This window comes from Scyliorhinus torazame, chromosome 12, assembly GCF_047496885.1.
Source record: "Scyliorhinus torazame isolate Kashiwa2021f chromosome 12, sScyTor2.1, whole genome shotgun sequence".
Taxonomy (NCBI): domain Eukaryota; kingdom Metazoa; phylum Chordata; class Chondrichthyes; order Carcharhiniformes; family Scyliorhinidae; genus Scyliorhinus; species Scyliorhinus torazame.
In genome coordinates, this window is record NC_092718.1 from 44,478,932 (window position 1) to 44,493,135 (window position 14,204).

Below are 14,204 nucleotides of genomic sequence, written 5' to 3' on the forward strand. Positions count from 1 at the left end.
AGGCTCCAGGCATTCAACGCGAGCTGTCCAAGGCCTTCTTAAGGTAAGTGCCGACTCTTGGACATCATGTTGGTGCAGACATTGGACTGGTATGGTTTACCACAGGCATTGTGGATGATCGGGCATGGGGGCGGCAATTCTGGTCAGGCCATCATCTACATCACATTATTGGGGTGCAAATTGGTTTCACGCTGCCTCTGGCAGGAATTGTGTCCTGCCATTGTGGGGAGAGGGGTGGGAACGATAGCGGAGGTTGCTTAGATTCTTTCTTGCTGGAGCTCATCATTGCCAGGCACCTGTGCAGCATGAATGTTCCTTGCTACTTTTCAGCTCAAGCATGAACATTATCCTGGTCTTCCCGTCTCAAGTTGCCTGCCTCCATAGTGAGAATCTGGCCCTTGGTTTAAATTAAGATACTAGGGCAGCACGGTTGCACAGTGGTAGCACTACAGTCTCACAGCGCCGAGGTCCCAGTTTCGATCCCAGCTCTGGGTCACTGTCCGTGTGGGGTTTGCCATTTCCCCGTGCTTGCATGGGTTTCGCCCCCACAACCCAAAGATGTGCAGGGTAGGTGGATTGAACACGCTAAATTGCCCCTTAATTGGAAAAAATGAATTGGGTACTCTAAATTTTTTTTTTTCTAAAAGGGGAAAAAAATTAAGTTACTTGGCAGTACTGTGGAACGAGTGCAAACTGATGCAGAATTTACCATTCTTTTTCTCCTTTTAAAGAATTGAGTAGAATGGTTTATTTATGGCATGTTACATTTATTTCCTGAAATAAATATTTCAGGTTGCTTCGTGTGAAAGATTAATGGAATTTTCTGGTGCAGATTTGGTTTCCGAAGTCCGGAATCTTCCAGTGTTTATAATGTTCGGGATGTGTCATGCAGCTTGTTCACACCCACCTATTTTTATAAATAGCTGTACTCGATAATAAAAATACTTCCGCAGTGTTCCAGGCTCCAGGCATTCTCCAACTGTGTGGTAGACTGTCATATAAGGGACAACAGAAAATATTGGAGAAAGTCAGGTCTGGCAGCAACTGTGGAGAAAGAAACAGAGCCAACACCTCAGGTCTGTACGATTATGGACTAATCAGACTCGAAATGTTAACTCTGTTTCTCTCCCCACCGATGCTGCCAGACCAGCTGAGTTAATCCAGCATTTTCTGTTTTTGTTTCAGATTTCCAGCATCTCCAGGATTTTGCTCTCATTCTGCCCTTATGTGGGGTATGTGCCGCATGCTTCTCAAAAGATTAAGCACAACTTAATCATCAGCCTGGCTGAGCTGTAGTTTCACATTTGCTTTGTGGGTTCAGCTCTGCTCGAGATCTTGAAGCAAGTCTTGGTTGAGCCTGCCCCGCCAGCAATTTAGGTTTTCAAGGGTGCCCCACACCCCAGAACTCCCTCAGGCATCGGGCCCCCCCCGCCCCCATTCCCACTCCACCCCCCCCCCCCCCAAAAATGTGGAAAATCCTCTTCACAATTAAGTGTATAAAAGCAGATGGATAAAATAGGCTTGAAGGGATATGGAAATAGGCAAGTAATTTCAATTAGAGCTGCTTACTCATGTGGAGAGTAGGCCACATAATTATTTCTGTGTAGTAACCTTTATGTATAACCAAGGCTGGCACTCCAATACAGTGCTAAATCATCAGAGGTTCTGACCTTCAGTTGGGGAGGTTAAACCAAAACCTGTCTATCCCCGCTGATGGTTGAGGTGGATGTTAAAAGTTCAATGATGCTGCTCATGTGCAGTTCCAACAGCAGTGTATTCACCCGTCATCGTGGTCAACATTTCTCTCTCTGAAGTAACATCATCACAAAATGGGTCATTTTTGATGCTTAGATTTACTGCACTCAGCCCTTCAGACCTGTCCTGTCATTCAATTTTATTATGACCGGACTTCCGGGTGCGGCGATGACCAGCTAAGTCGCACGTTTCGGCAGCTCCCGGTGGAACGGACTTTTGGGCTCTTAATTGGAGCCCCAACGGCAATTTTAACGGCTAAAAACACTGTGCGGTAAAAAAGAAGGGAATCCCCCCTGGACACGGATGGAAAAAGGAGAGGAAAGTGGCCGGATTGTGGTGGATCCTCTAGAGCAGCGGCCAGGAAGGCAAGCACAAAGCAAGATGGCGTCTGGGAGCAACATGAGGGGTGCAATTACGCTAGAAAGGGATCTAGCGGGGGGGGGGGGTCGGCGGTTAACTGGGTTGCTGCTGCTGGGGAGAAGGGGGAGCTGGTATGGGGTGGGGTGGTCGGGGCGGGAGGGCGCCGTTGGGGGGAGATACGGCTATGTGGGAACCGGGAGAGGAGCTGGATTGAAAAAGGAGATGGCTAGTCGACAAGGGGGAGGGGGGGGGGGGGGGTAAAGAGCCCCCCAACCCGGCTGATCACGTGGAATGTGAGAGGGCTGAACGGGCCGATTAAGAGGGCACGGGTACCCGCACACCTAAAAAAACTTAAGGCAGATGTGGTTATGCTGCAGGAGACGCATCTCAAACTGATAGACCAGGTCAGACTTCGCAAAGGATGGGTGGGGCAGGTGTTTCATTCAGGGCTAGACGCAAAAAACGGGGGTGGCTATATTAGTGGGGAAGCGGGTAATGTTTGAGGCAAAGACCATAGTGGCGGATAGTGGGGGCAGATACATGATGGTGAGTGGCAGATTGCAAGGGGAGGTGGTGGTTTTAGTGAACGTATATGCCCCGAACTGGGATGATGCCAATTTTATGAGGCGTATGTTGGGACGCATCCCGGACCTAGAGGCGGGAAAGTTGGTAATGGGTGGAGATTTTAATACGGTGCTGGACCCAGGGCTGGACAGATCGAGGTCCAGGACCGGAAGGAGGCCGGCTGCAGCTAGGGTGCTCAAGGACTTTATGGAGCAGATGGGAGGAGTAGACCCCTGGAGATTTAGTAGACCTAGGAGTAAGGAGTTTTCATTTTTCTCCTATGTCCACAAAGTCTATTCAGGGATAGACTTTTTTGTTTTGGGAAGGGCACTGATCCCGAAGGTGACGGGGACGTAGTACACGGCTATAGCTATTTCGGACCACGCTCCACATTGGGTGGACCTGGAGATAGGGGAGGAAAAAGAACAGCATCCACCCTGGAGAATGGACATGGGATTATTGGCAGATGAGGGGGTGTGTTTAAGGGTGAGGGGGTGTATTGAAAGGTACTTGGAACTCAATGACAATGGGGAGGTTCAGGTGGGAGTGGTCTGGGAGGCGTTGAAGGCTGTGGTTCGAGGGGAGCTGATATCTATCAGGGCACATAAAGGAAAGCAGGAGGGTAGGGAAAGGGAGCGGTTGTTGAAAGAACTTTTGAGGGTGGACAGACAATATGCGGAGGCATCAGAGGAGGGACTGTACAGGGAAAGGCAAAGGCTACATGTAGAATTTGACTTGTTGACTACGGGTAATGCAGAGGCACAATGGAAGAAGGCACAGGGTGTACAGTACGAATATGGGGAGAAGTCGAGCAGGTTGCTGGCCCACCAACTGAGGAAAAGGGGAGCAGCGAGGGAGATAGAGGGGGTGAGAGATGAGCAGGGAGAGATGGAGCGGGGAGCGGAGAGTGAATGGAGTGTTCAAGGCATTTTATGAAAGATTATATGAAGCTCAGCCCCCGGAAGGGAAGGAGAGAATGATGTGCTTTCTGGATCAGCTGGAATTTCCTAAGGTGGAGGAGCAGGAGAGGGCAGGACTGGGAGCACAGACTGAGACGGAGGAAGTAGTGAAAGGGATTGGAAGCATGCAGGCGGGGAAGGCCCCGGGACCAGACGGATTCCCAGTGGAATTCTATAGGAAATATATGGACTTGCTGGCCCCGCTACTGATGAGAACCTTTAATGAGGCTAGGGAAAGGGGGCCCCCGACTATGTCAGAGGCAACGATATCGCTCCTCCTAAAGAAGGAAAAAGGACTCGCTGCAATGCGGGTCCTATCGGCCCATTTCCCTCCTGAATGTGGATGCTAAGATTCTGGCCAAGGTAATGGCAACGAGGATAGAGGATTGTGTCCCGGGGGTGGTTCATGAGGACCAAACTGGGCTTGTGAAGGGGAGACAGCTGAACAAAAATATACGGAGGCTGCTAGGGGTAATGATGATGCCCCCACCAGAGGGGGAAGCGGAGATAGTGGTGGCGATGGATGCTGAGAAAGCATTTGATAAGAGTGGAGTGGGATTATTTGTGGGAGGTGCTGAGGAGATTTGGCTTTGGAGATGGGTATATCAGATGGGTACAGTTGCTGTATAGGGCCCCGATGGCGAGCGTGGTCACGAATGGACGGGGGTCTGATTTTCGGCTCCATAGAGGGACGAGGCAGGGATGTCCTCTGTCCCCGTTATTGTTTGCATTGGTGATTGAGCCCCTGGCCATAGCATTGAGGGGTTCCAGGAAGTGGAGGGGAGTACTCCGGGGAGGAGAAGAACACCGGGTATCTCTGTATGCGGATGATTTGTTGTTGTATGTGGCGGACCCGGCGGAGGGGACGCCAGAGATAATGCAGATACTTGGGGGTATAAATTGAATATAGGGAAAAGTGAGTTGTTCGTGGTGCATCCAGGGGAGCAGAGCAGAGAGATAGAGGATTTACCGTTGAGGAAGGTAACAAGGGACTTCCGGTACTTGGGGATCCAGATAGCCAAGATGTGGGGTACATTACACAGGCTTAATTTAACGCGGTTGGTGGAACAGATGGAGGAGGACTTTAAGAGATGGGACACGGTGTCCCTGTCCCACCCAGGTAGGGTGCAGGCGGTTAAAATGGTGGCCCTCCAGAGATTCCTTTTTGTGTTTCAGTGCCTCCCGGTGGTGGTCACGAAGGCTTTTTTCAAGAGAATCGAGAAGAGTATTATGAGTTTTGTGTGGGCCGGGAAGACCCCGAGAGTGAGGAAGGGATTTTTGCAGGGTAGTAGGGACAGGGGACAGGTAGTAGGGACACTACCGAGCCTAAACGACTATTACTGGGCCGCCAATGTTTCAATGGTGTGTAAGTGGATGGGAGAAGGGGAGGGAGCGGCGTGGAAGAGATTGGAGAGGGCGTCCTGCAGGGGGACTAGCCTACAAGCAATGGTGACGGCACCGTTGCCGTTCTCACCGAAGAAATACACCACAAGCCCGGTGGTGGTGGCTACATTGAAAATTTGGGGGCAGTGGAGACGGCATAGGGGAAAGACGGGAGCCTCGGTGCGGTCCCCGATAAGAAATAACCATAGGTTTGTTCCGGGGAGAATGGATGGGGGATTTGGAGCATGGCAAAAAGCTGGGATAGTACAATTGAGAGATCTGTTCGTAGATGGGACGTTTGAGTGTCTGGGTGCGCTGACGGAAAAATATGGGTTGCCCCAAGGGAATGCATTTTGGTTTATGCAACTGAGGGCTTTCGCGAGGCAACAGGTGAGGGAATTCCCGCAGCTCCCGACGCAGGATAGAGTGATCTGAGACATGGGTGGGGGATGGTAAGGTGTCGGACATATATAGGGAAATGAGGGACGAGGGGGAGATCATGGTAGATGAGCTGAAAGGGAAATGGGAAAGAGCTGGGGGAGGAGATTCACCAGGCGGTGGCAAGCGTTCGTCGACTACCTCACAGAAAGATAGAGGGAATGGAAAAGAAGAAGACAACAGCAGCAACCCATGGGGGGGGGGGGGGGAGGAGGAGGGGGGGGGGGGGGCGGGGGAAGGAACCGGACGGACTCTCAGGGATGTCATTGTATATGTATAGACACTTGTTATAGGTAATGTGTATTGGATTGTATCTTTGGAGAGTAACTATTTTTGACAAGGCAGTTGCCACTCAGTTTTGTTTATATGTTATTTATTTATTTGTTTAAAATTGGCCACGGTTATTTATATTGCTTTGTTGTTGTTCAAAAGAAAAACTATGTACTGTTATGTTTGGCCACAAAATTTTGAATAAAATATTTAAATTTTTTTAATTATTATGACCGATCTGCACGTTAACTCCATCCTTTTTCTTACTTAACAATAGAACAAAGAGAATGATAATCTATGTTGGGGACGGCGATAAGTTAACATGCCATGTGACAGGAGGAATTAAAAGTCGGAGTGAGGCAACTAGTGCAAGTGTAAAACCAGACTGAAACCTCGTCCTCAAAAGCATTCCTGAATGAAGTCATCGGTGAGTCTTAAAAATACATTTTTCAAAGTCAATCTCATATTAACTTAAGCTTTGAAATGTATGATCATTAATTTGCCATTGTAGCCAGCATTTTCACTTCCACAGCCAATGTCTTTCTCCTGTTCTCATCACATATTCTTGGAACATTTGACTTATTTTTCAATGTTTGCAGGAGGGGCTGTTTAGCACACAGGGCTAAATCGCTGACTTTGAAAGCAGACCAAGGCAGGCCAGCAGCATGGTTCAATTCCTGTAACAGGCGCCGGAATGTGGTGACTAGGGGCTTTTCACAGTAACTTCGTTGAAGCCTACTTGTGACAATAAGTGATTTTCATTTTCAGAAAGATTTATAAATACTTCAAAAATGTATTAAAGATTGCAGTTACAGGCTGCCTTTCCCCAGAGTAGAGACTAATATAATAGTACATTTAAATCAAGTCAATTCACCCTTTCGGGAGCACCTGTGTCCTATTTATATGCATTGTGAATAACAAAATTCCTTTCTCCTAATCCATTTTTCTGTGTTTTGACATGTTTAAATTTATCGTAAACTCTGGACATTCTCTGTAAACATTTAGCATTTTAAAGTATTCTTGAGAGGAGGGAATTATTTATAATTTAAGTACTTAAACTGTGAAGCCAAAACACAAACCTTTCTGTTGCCATTCAATAAACACAATTTATAAAGATACAACTGAATGGCACCAGAGGAAAAGATTTTTTCACTTATCTACAATCAATGCCACGCAGGAACCAATGATCATGTTAAAATTCTAGTTCACAATTGTAGCCATCGCATTCGCCATGTGAAGGCCTTGCATTCACATTGAGGCAGAAATGAAATCAAAAGCAACAAATCGCAAACGGGAGAGCATGTTTTTTGAATGTGGTGTCAGAGCACTCTCTGCTGGTCAGCCAGTAAAGGTGACTTATTTTGAATGGATATCATGTCACTACTGACCAAGCCTTTTGGACCGTGCATCAATTCATGTGTAGTTGAGATTCAATTAAAATGCCTGTAACAGTCAAAAGGCAGTCAAGGTAAAGGATGTGGCTGAGCTAGAGGCCATTTCAAGACCGCAGCATCAGAGCTAGCGCCAATGGGTTTTTACGAGTGTGCAGTAATCGCCAAGACAGGCTTCCGCAGGGCTAACTAGAGCTCTCTTAACCCGCCACTGAATTTTTCAAGGGCATTCTTCAATGATGAGTCATTGATTGGGGTGCACCATAGCTCCGGGTGACCGGCAAGGCCCCACTTTGGTCAACTAGCTTCACAAAGGCATTAGCCAGTGTGGAAACGGTTGAGGAGTGTCCATTATTCGCGAGCCACTATTCAGGTTGATGCATGGGTGGGGTGTGGGATCTGTGATGAGGAAGCATTTTTTATGGTGGTATGTTGGTTCCAATCCTGCTGCTACATGGCCTCGGCTGTTATTCCTTGACATGGTATTCTTAGCTATGTAGGCTGGCATGATGGGAGACAAGCAGCCAATGGCCTGGTACGGTCATTACAGATTTCATAGAATTTACAGTGCAAAAGGCCACTCGGCTCATTGAGTCTGCACCGGTCCTTGGAAAGGGCTCCCGCCCCAAGCCCACATCTCCAAACCCAGTCACCCCACCTAACCTTTTTGGGACACCAAGGGCAATTTAGCATGGTCAATCCAGCTGACCTGCACACCTTTGGATTATGGTTGATACAGACCTCCTCCAAATTTCTTGTTGCAATCTCCCTCCTTTTGTAAGCAAGTACTATGTTACTCAGGAGCGGGAGCCAGGAGAGTGGAGTTGTTCAATCAAATCAAGACCAAGAAAGCCGGTAATACCTCTTCTACTGAACATTTTGATATAACCAAGATTGGGGCAAGATAGAAAATGTCTACAACCCCCTTTCCCTCAAGCACCAGCGGAGACAAACGTGTTCTTCCTTGCCTATCACACCCAGCTGTCCACATCAGAGATCAATCGCCATCACAAAGACTAGGACTACACAAGAGTTTGACACTTATGCCGAATATTTGTCAATGAGCACTCAAGCATAAAGCAGATTCATTGAGGAACCAGCAGGCATTCGAGAAAGGGATTTTTATGCATTCAATGGCAAAGGGACAACATTCACTCCTGACATTAATAACAGCTGCTCAGAGATTCAGTGGGCTCTGGAGCATCGATTTCCTTTGTTCTGCTTCAACTTGGAATCTTGCGCATGTCACAAAGTGAAGTCATAAAGTAGGCTGATCAGCTAGTTTGAAGAATGCTCACACACAGCAAACCAGGACGTTAAAAAGCACCGATTTATAATTCACTTTTTAATCATTTTACAGAAAGCAAAATTAAGATTGGGGCATGCATATGGGATCATGGCAAGCTTTTAAAAAATAAATGAAAACTATTTTAAAAATCATGGATCTTTTAGAAGTTGAGGGAATGACAAATTAGGTTTCTCGGGGCCAGGAAGGTCATTCAGCAGTAATTATGGCTTAGCGAGAATGCGTTGAAAGCTCAATTTACATCTCATGCAACAAGGTTTCACATTTTCAAAGTTACAAAAAGTTGAAGTTCAAGTCAAATTACTGTTAGTGGACGCTGTCTGGTTCTCTGTTGATTGTATCGGTGAAGACTCCAACAGTACATCCTTGAGAGGGGCAAGTTATTACTGTCAGCAACCTCCAGATTGCCATGTTTAACAACATGTCAGCTGCCAGGTGTTGCTGTCAGTTTTACACAAGAATGACAGAATACATCTGCATTTTTGCTTCATTACACAGCACAGCAAATTCCAGGTTAATAGATCATTTATGTTGAATAAAGGTTACACAGCAGGGGTTTCAGAAAGCTATTTATGGACCATAATCAGAACACCATATTAATATTATTTATACAGAAAGAGGCTCAATAATGAAGTGTAAATTTTCTAAACTTTTTCTGCATTCCCTTTAGAATGGGTAACATTTAGCAGGATCAGGAATTGGAGGAAGCGGACCTTTCTTCCAATTTACAGCACCTTTCTGATCACAAGTCCTGTGGTAAGAACCCTGCAAAATGACACTAAAAAGGCCTAAATATTATGCAAATTTAGAATACCAGCTAAGAATACCCAGGTTTCTCAGAAAATCCCTCTTAGCAATCCACAATGGAAGTCTGTATTTTTAAAATTGTCTGCTGGGCAGCGTTTGTCAACAGTTTCAGATTTAGACTCCTGCTTTTGCAGCATGCCCTGCTTTCAGCCTAGAGTATCGAACAAATCTGTTCCCGCATGTGCAGGGGGGGGGGGGGGTTGATGCAGTAGCTTGAAACATATTGGTTCAGTGTAGGTGCTTCCAACCTTCAGGGAAGATATATTGTACAGACTGAACATATAAATTGTACTGGACAGCAAGGAATGTAAAATATAAGGAAACATGATTTAAGAGTACTAGAGTGAAATCAAATTTAGAACCAAAAGGTGATATTAAATATTTATGCTCAAAGATTGGCAGTCTTCTACATCAGAACCACTGAATCAAGCAAACACCCAGAATACAATATTATAAACCTTCAGCACGCCATGTTCTTTGGCAAGACAGTATTTAATATCTGTATACATTTTAATTCCCAATCAGATTATGTAGATATTCAAGCCAGGTTTATTTATCACCCCACAATTGTTTCTTTACTGGACAATTCCAGGTCAGTGTTTGGATCAAATTCTTTCATGCTTGAAGTTTGTTATTTTAATCATCACAATCTCTACTTCTGCATCCAATCCCAAGTTTGCAATTGTTACTCATTCTACCCAACTTTAAAAAATGACATATCTAATGTCACTTTTTATTTTGCAAATGGAGGAAAGTGTCTTTCTTCATGACTAGTAATTCCCAAAGCCTACACTCTTCTTTGAGCATTGTGACTTAATATTTTGGAAATGTACCAAATATTGCACACATCAATTGAGGAGAGGGGGGAGGTCTCAATATTTGTACAAGTTTACAACAATAATAACTGGAGTCAAATACCATCAAGGTGCATCCTCATAGATTGGCCTTAATGTTTCACTGCATATTTAGCAATTTTGTTTTAATGAACATTCCTACATGTACATATCTCTCATTCCAAAATGCACACTTTTAAATCTATATTAAAAATCCAGGCCAGTCCTTGCAAATCCTTTTTGGCATCAATCTCAGGTTTATAATTTGGTCAAATGGCCTGGGGTTTAAAGCAAGACTATGTTACAAGCATTCTCTTTTAAGTCATCGATATCACTGTCAATATAAAGCATACCCCGAACAAATCCATTGATTTATACCGAAAAGCCAACAATTCTTCCATTTATTATCTTTTAATTTGTATTGCTAAAGTTTTAAAAGTACAGTGAACGTTTCTCTTCAAGTAAATGTCAAATGTAAATGTCGCCACAGTCCCAGAGAACCATAAGCTGCTCTCTCCTTTTGAGAGGGAGCTGACTGGTGGTGATTTAACCGGAGGGTCACCACATCTCAGGAGAAGGGCAAGGTTGAGAAGGAGAGGCCTTCACGAATAATCTCAGCCGGTATGGGAATTGAACCCACGCTTGAATCATGAACCAGCTGTCCAGCCAACTGAGCTAGGTGCTAACCAGTGGTAAAAATGGGCATTTCTGAATAGGAATCCATTCAGTCCCTCAAGCTTTTCTGCCACTCGGGTCTAGGCTCAACTGTGCCTAATCTCCATTTACCAGTCTGATCTATCTCCTCACTCAATACCTCACCCAATAAGAATCCAACTTTTGAATATTTCAATCCTTTTTTGGGGGGGCTGTGGGCCCAGGCTTTCAATCTGTGCTTTCAGATTTCACGCTCGAGTGGTGTGGCTCCAATTCTAAGCTGGTCTTTTATTCTGCATTCCCCTGGCAGAGGTAATATTTTTCTTATTTATCTTAACCCATCATCAGTTTCAACACCTCAACTACACTGCCCCTTAACCACCTGGTTTCTTAGAATCATTGGTCATTTGGTTCATTATGGCGGTGCCAACTCAAGCTTTCTATTGGTCCCACTCACCTGCACTTCATCCTTTTAAAGTAACTTACTGAATCTGCAGCTGCCACCCTTCTAGGCAATGCATTCCAGAAATGTTTTAAAGTTTTAATCTTCCTCCTGGACTTTTTTGACAATTATCTAAATACTTAATTACCAACTGTCCTGAGAGTGGAAAGTTTTTCCTCATCGACACCTCAATTTCGAGCTCCTAATATCCTTTAACCATCTCTGTTCTAAGAACACTGCCGGGTTCTCTAATCTTTCCCCATCACGGGAAAATCATCCCTACATCCTTTCTGAAGGGTAATGCTCCGTGTTGGAGACCGTTATTCCGCTTAAGGTCTAACTAATGATTTATGACTTTTTATCTTAATGATTGAATCCTTCTCTGACCCCCTCCCCACCCCCCCTACAGATTGTGACACCTGACAGCATTCAGATTAAGAAATGTAAGGGAACAAAGTTAAGGGGCCCTGAGGGATTCTGGAGCAGACAATGCATGAATAAAGAGAAGCCAATGCTAAAGTTTTCCTGCTATCAAATACTTGAAAGCAGAACTAAGCAAGTGAAATTGAGAGGTGGGTCAGTGCATCAATAGTTGCAAAAAAGGTCAAGGACAAAGTCACCATATCACTCATAATTTTGGGGCCATACTACTGTTGGAGTGGGAGGGTGGTAACAGCTGGATTGGAGTAATTCAAACAAAGGGAGTTGAAATGTGTATGTTAGTCTGAGAGGTAACGTATTGTAGGATCTTGAAGAAGAAACAATTACCACCCTAACTAGGCTTTACAGACAATACTTAAGTCATTCTCAGGATAGGCAATTATTCACTACCATATATTCACAACAGCAATGGGAATGGTAACAGAACAGAATGATCTATAATCAGCCCCATTGAAGGCAATATAGGCTGCCCAATTGTGAAGATGTACAAAACCATGAAAAATACAGTCAAGGGCAAAAGGCTAAAAACAAAAAATAGGGCATCAGGAAATGTGGCATCCAGGCAAATTCCAAAGTAGCAGCAGCAGTGAGTGACCTGGTCCATTCAGGACATTTTCAGTTCCATTGGGTCATCCACAGACCGTGGGGCCCATGCAGGGGGAGAAATATTTTAACAAGGTTGATAATATACACCTGGAGTTGTCAATACATCTGGGTACTCACCCTTCAGATCAGTCAAGCAGAAAGGAAAACGAACAGGATACCTGTAGTTTTCTCACAAGAGCCGTTACTTTCTTTTATCCCCAGCCTCCCAAAGGTAGGTTAAACTTGATTATTGTAGTTTAGCTCCTCACTTTTACAACTCAAAAGTTTTCAGAAGATTAAAGTGAGCAGTTAAGACTGAACTAAGTATGCCCAATGAAAATACAACCCCTAGATAATGGGAGTAAACTGAAAATAAAATAAATGGAGTGCTACAAATTTGGTGTGCAAATATTGCAGTGCATCTGGTTTGGTTTAAAGGGGTTTATTGTTCCAAAATGTACAAAAACATTCACCAGTACAAAATAAGACCAAAACAAAACCTGAATTTCTGCCCCTTTTGATTCAATAACTCCGATAGTGCATCTTAAAATTGATACAGAAATGGGACCGGTATGGCAGACTGTGAATCCTCTTAGAAAGTGACTATACCACCACCAAATCTCAAACCCAACCCTGGCTCCAATTACTCCTTGCGTATCAACATGTTAGAATTAGAGGTGCTTCTATTAATTTACAGATCTTCCTTGTCCTTCTTCTTCTTCTTTGATTTCTTTTCTTCCACTGGTACAGCCAGAGGGTTTGTAGATTCTTTCTTCAAGTAATTCATGAAGTCATCAACTTCACGACCTCCCTGAAGTAAGAACACAATTATTAGTACACAGGGGGTCAACAGCTATTGTGACAAATCAGGAATTAAGAGACGAGAATCATTTTGCTCAGTATGGACTCAAAGGAAAACTCCCCTCGGTCAAATCCAAATTAAGGTTGGGATGCAAAGATTTTGAACATGCAAACATTACTATGCTCATCATTTCCTTGCTACGAGATAAACGACTAAGCAGCTACTAAAAATAGTACATACAGGAGGGGGACAGACTTTGTTGATAATAGATTCTTCTCAGATGACCCTTAGTTGGCCAATTCATATTGCAGTATTAGTTTGTTCAATCATTTTTTATAGCTGCTTGCACATTCTTGGCCGTGTGCAAGTCTAAACAATAATGCATAGCCTAATTGAGGCTCCAACAAAAATTGGCCAGCAGCTCATTCAAAAAGCATGCTCAAAAGGAAATGGCTGCATCTTTTCCTGCTATTTCTTTTCAAAGAATTTCCAATGTATATTTAAGCATTTGATACTTTCTGTCAATACAAATGGTAACAGAGGGAAGACAACAAGAGGACCAGATGACCGGTGAAGTATACGTGCTGCTAGATGTTGCTCGTCCTCTTTGGTATTTCAATACCCACACAAAAGAGGCAGCTATGCACTACTCCTAACAGCAACATACATTGCATGCGCTACATTGATAGTGTGGCCATTGATAAGGACCTATAAACCATTTGCATTTCTTTATCTTGCAAATCTCTTAAGCAATCTGGCAAAGACAAGACTACTCAATTGTGCCAGGCCCAGGTAGGCACCCAGAGAACTGCATCCTAGTGTTATCTTTTGAACTGTTAGACATCTAAGACTCACCCATGCAAAGCAGTCACAAAAACATAGTCCTTTCACTGTAACAAATGCATCTGTTAAGAGATTGCACATTCAAGCTAGTGTACAATTTGAACCCTTGCCAGATTCAGCTTCCAAGGACATCATACTTCACGCCATTAATATAATCAAAATGCATTGGGACCAATCAGGTTGGCATATCCTCATCATGCTCTCAAACACCAGCAACTCAAGTGTACTTTGTTTTTTATCAAGGTTGAGAGGGTTGTTAAGAAGAAGGCCTATGGTGTGTTAGCTTTTATTGGTAGAGGGATTGAGTTTCGGAGTCATGATCATGTTGCAGCTGTACAAAACTCTGGTGCGGCCGCATTTGGAGTATTGCG

The 14,204-nt window shown here is 44.4% G+C and overlaps 1 protein-coding gene and 1 long non-coding RNA gene across 2 annotated transcripts in view; one reads left to right on the forward strand and one right to left on the reverse strand.

Annotated features, from left to right (window-relative positions):
- Positions 1-944: 944 nt before the first annotated feature.
- LOC140387544 (uncharacterized) lies at positions 945-6,143 on the forward strand. The gene is made up of 3 exons (XR_011933894.1): positions 945-1,076; positions 1,186-1,232; positions 6,007-6,143. It is a non-coding gene; the product is annotated as an uncharacterized lncRNA (long non-coding RNA).
- A 6,471-nt stretch (positions 6,144-12,614) lies between these two features.
- Positions 12,615-14,204, reverse strand: part of pdia3 (protein disulfide isomerase family A, member 3) — a 48,221-nt gene continuing 46,631 nt past the window's right edge. Inside the window, exon 13 of the mRNA XM_072470782.1 lies at positions 12,615-12,999. Within this exon, the coding sequence (XP_072326883.1) occupies positions 12,880-12,999 (120 nt within the window). The 3' untranslated portion in view covers positions 12,615-12,879. The remainder of the gene's footprint in view (positions 13,000-14,204) is intronic.